We start from the raw sequence: 619 nt of genomic DNA, 5'->3' as shown, positions 1-619 counted from the left end.
GTGTCTCTAAATGTGCGAACTTCCCACACTCTGATGATTAGATGTGAAAGACACGCTAGTTTCAATCAGCTCATAAACTTTAATTACAAGCCAGGCTTTGGCCACAACAGCTGGAAGGGAAGTGCTTTTAGCGAGAGAGGAAGGGGAGCCTTAACAAGGGCATGAAATTTACCTCCACCAGCACCTCGAACACGTTGGTGTGCCAGACCGCCCGCCACCCAGACGGTTCCAGCACCTTCTCCAGGAACTCGGCCGTGAACTCTCTCACCTCGGAGGCCTTGCAGTCGGCTGCACAGAGAGGAAACACGGCGGGCACTGAGGCTGCGCCCGGCAGGGGGTGGGCAAGGCCACTCGTGCAGGCAAGCCTGCACCATACCCAGGGGGTCCAGGGCCCACTGGGCTGCTGGCTGTGGGCGGGCCTGAGACAGACAGCGCCTGGGACACGGAGAGGCTGAGCGCGGGGGCGGCTCACCGAGGATGTAGTCCTGGTAGGCGCTGAACCGCTCGTAGAACAGGAGGTGGCTGGTCTGGAACATTTCCGGGAAGTGGGTCTTCCCCTGCAGCACGAAGCGGGGCAGCCGGGACCCTGGGCTGTCCTCCCGGCTGCAGTCGCTGCTCG

At 61.2% G+C, this 619-nt stretch overlaps 1 protein-coding gene across 1 annotated transcript; it reads right to left on the bottom strand.

Annotated features, from left to right (window-relative positions):
* Positions 1–59: 59 nt before the first annotated feature.
* Positions 60–613, bottom strand: LOC106725165 (SHC SH2 domain-binding protein 1-like). Its single transcript, XM_014535245.1, has 2 exons — positions 473–613; positions 60–288 (listed from the first exon to the last, which is right to left on the bottom strand). The coding sequence occupies exons 1-2, from the start codon at positions 534–536 to the stop codon at positions 128–130; spliced, it is 225 nt and encodes a 74-aa protein (XP_014390731.1). The 5' UTR covers positions 537–613; the 3' UTR covers positions 60–127.
* Positions 614–619: the final 6 nt, after the last annotated feature.

This window comes from Myotis brandtii, unplaced genomic scaffold, assembly GCF_000412655.1.
Source record: "Myotis brandtii unplaced genomic scaffold, ASM41265v1 C41364098, whole genome shotgun sequence".
NCBI classification, from domain to species: Eukaryota; Metazoa; Chordata; class Mammalia; order Chiroptera; family Vespertilionidae; genus Myotis; species Myotis brandtii.
The sequence above is the reverse complement of the archived record's forward strand: the minus strand, read 5'-3'. Positions and strand labels throughout refer to the sequence as shown.

Coding starts and splice junctions, on each gene's coding strand:
- LOC106725165 (XM_014535245.1), bottom strand. CDS start 536: ATGTTCCAGACCAGCCACCTCCTGTTCTACGAGCGGTTCAGCGCCTAC. Junction 289..472: donor CTACCAGGACTACATCCTCG/GTGAGCCGCCCC, acceptor CTCTCTGTGCAG/CCGACTGCAAGGCCTCCGAG.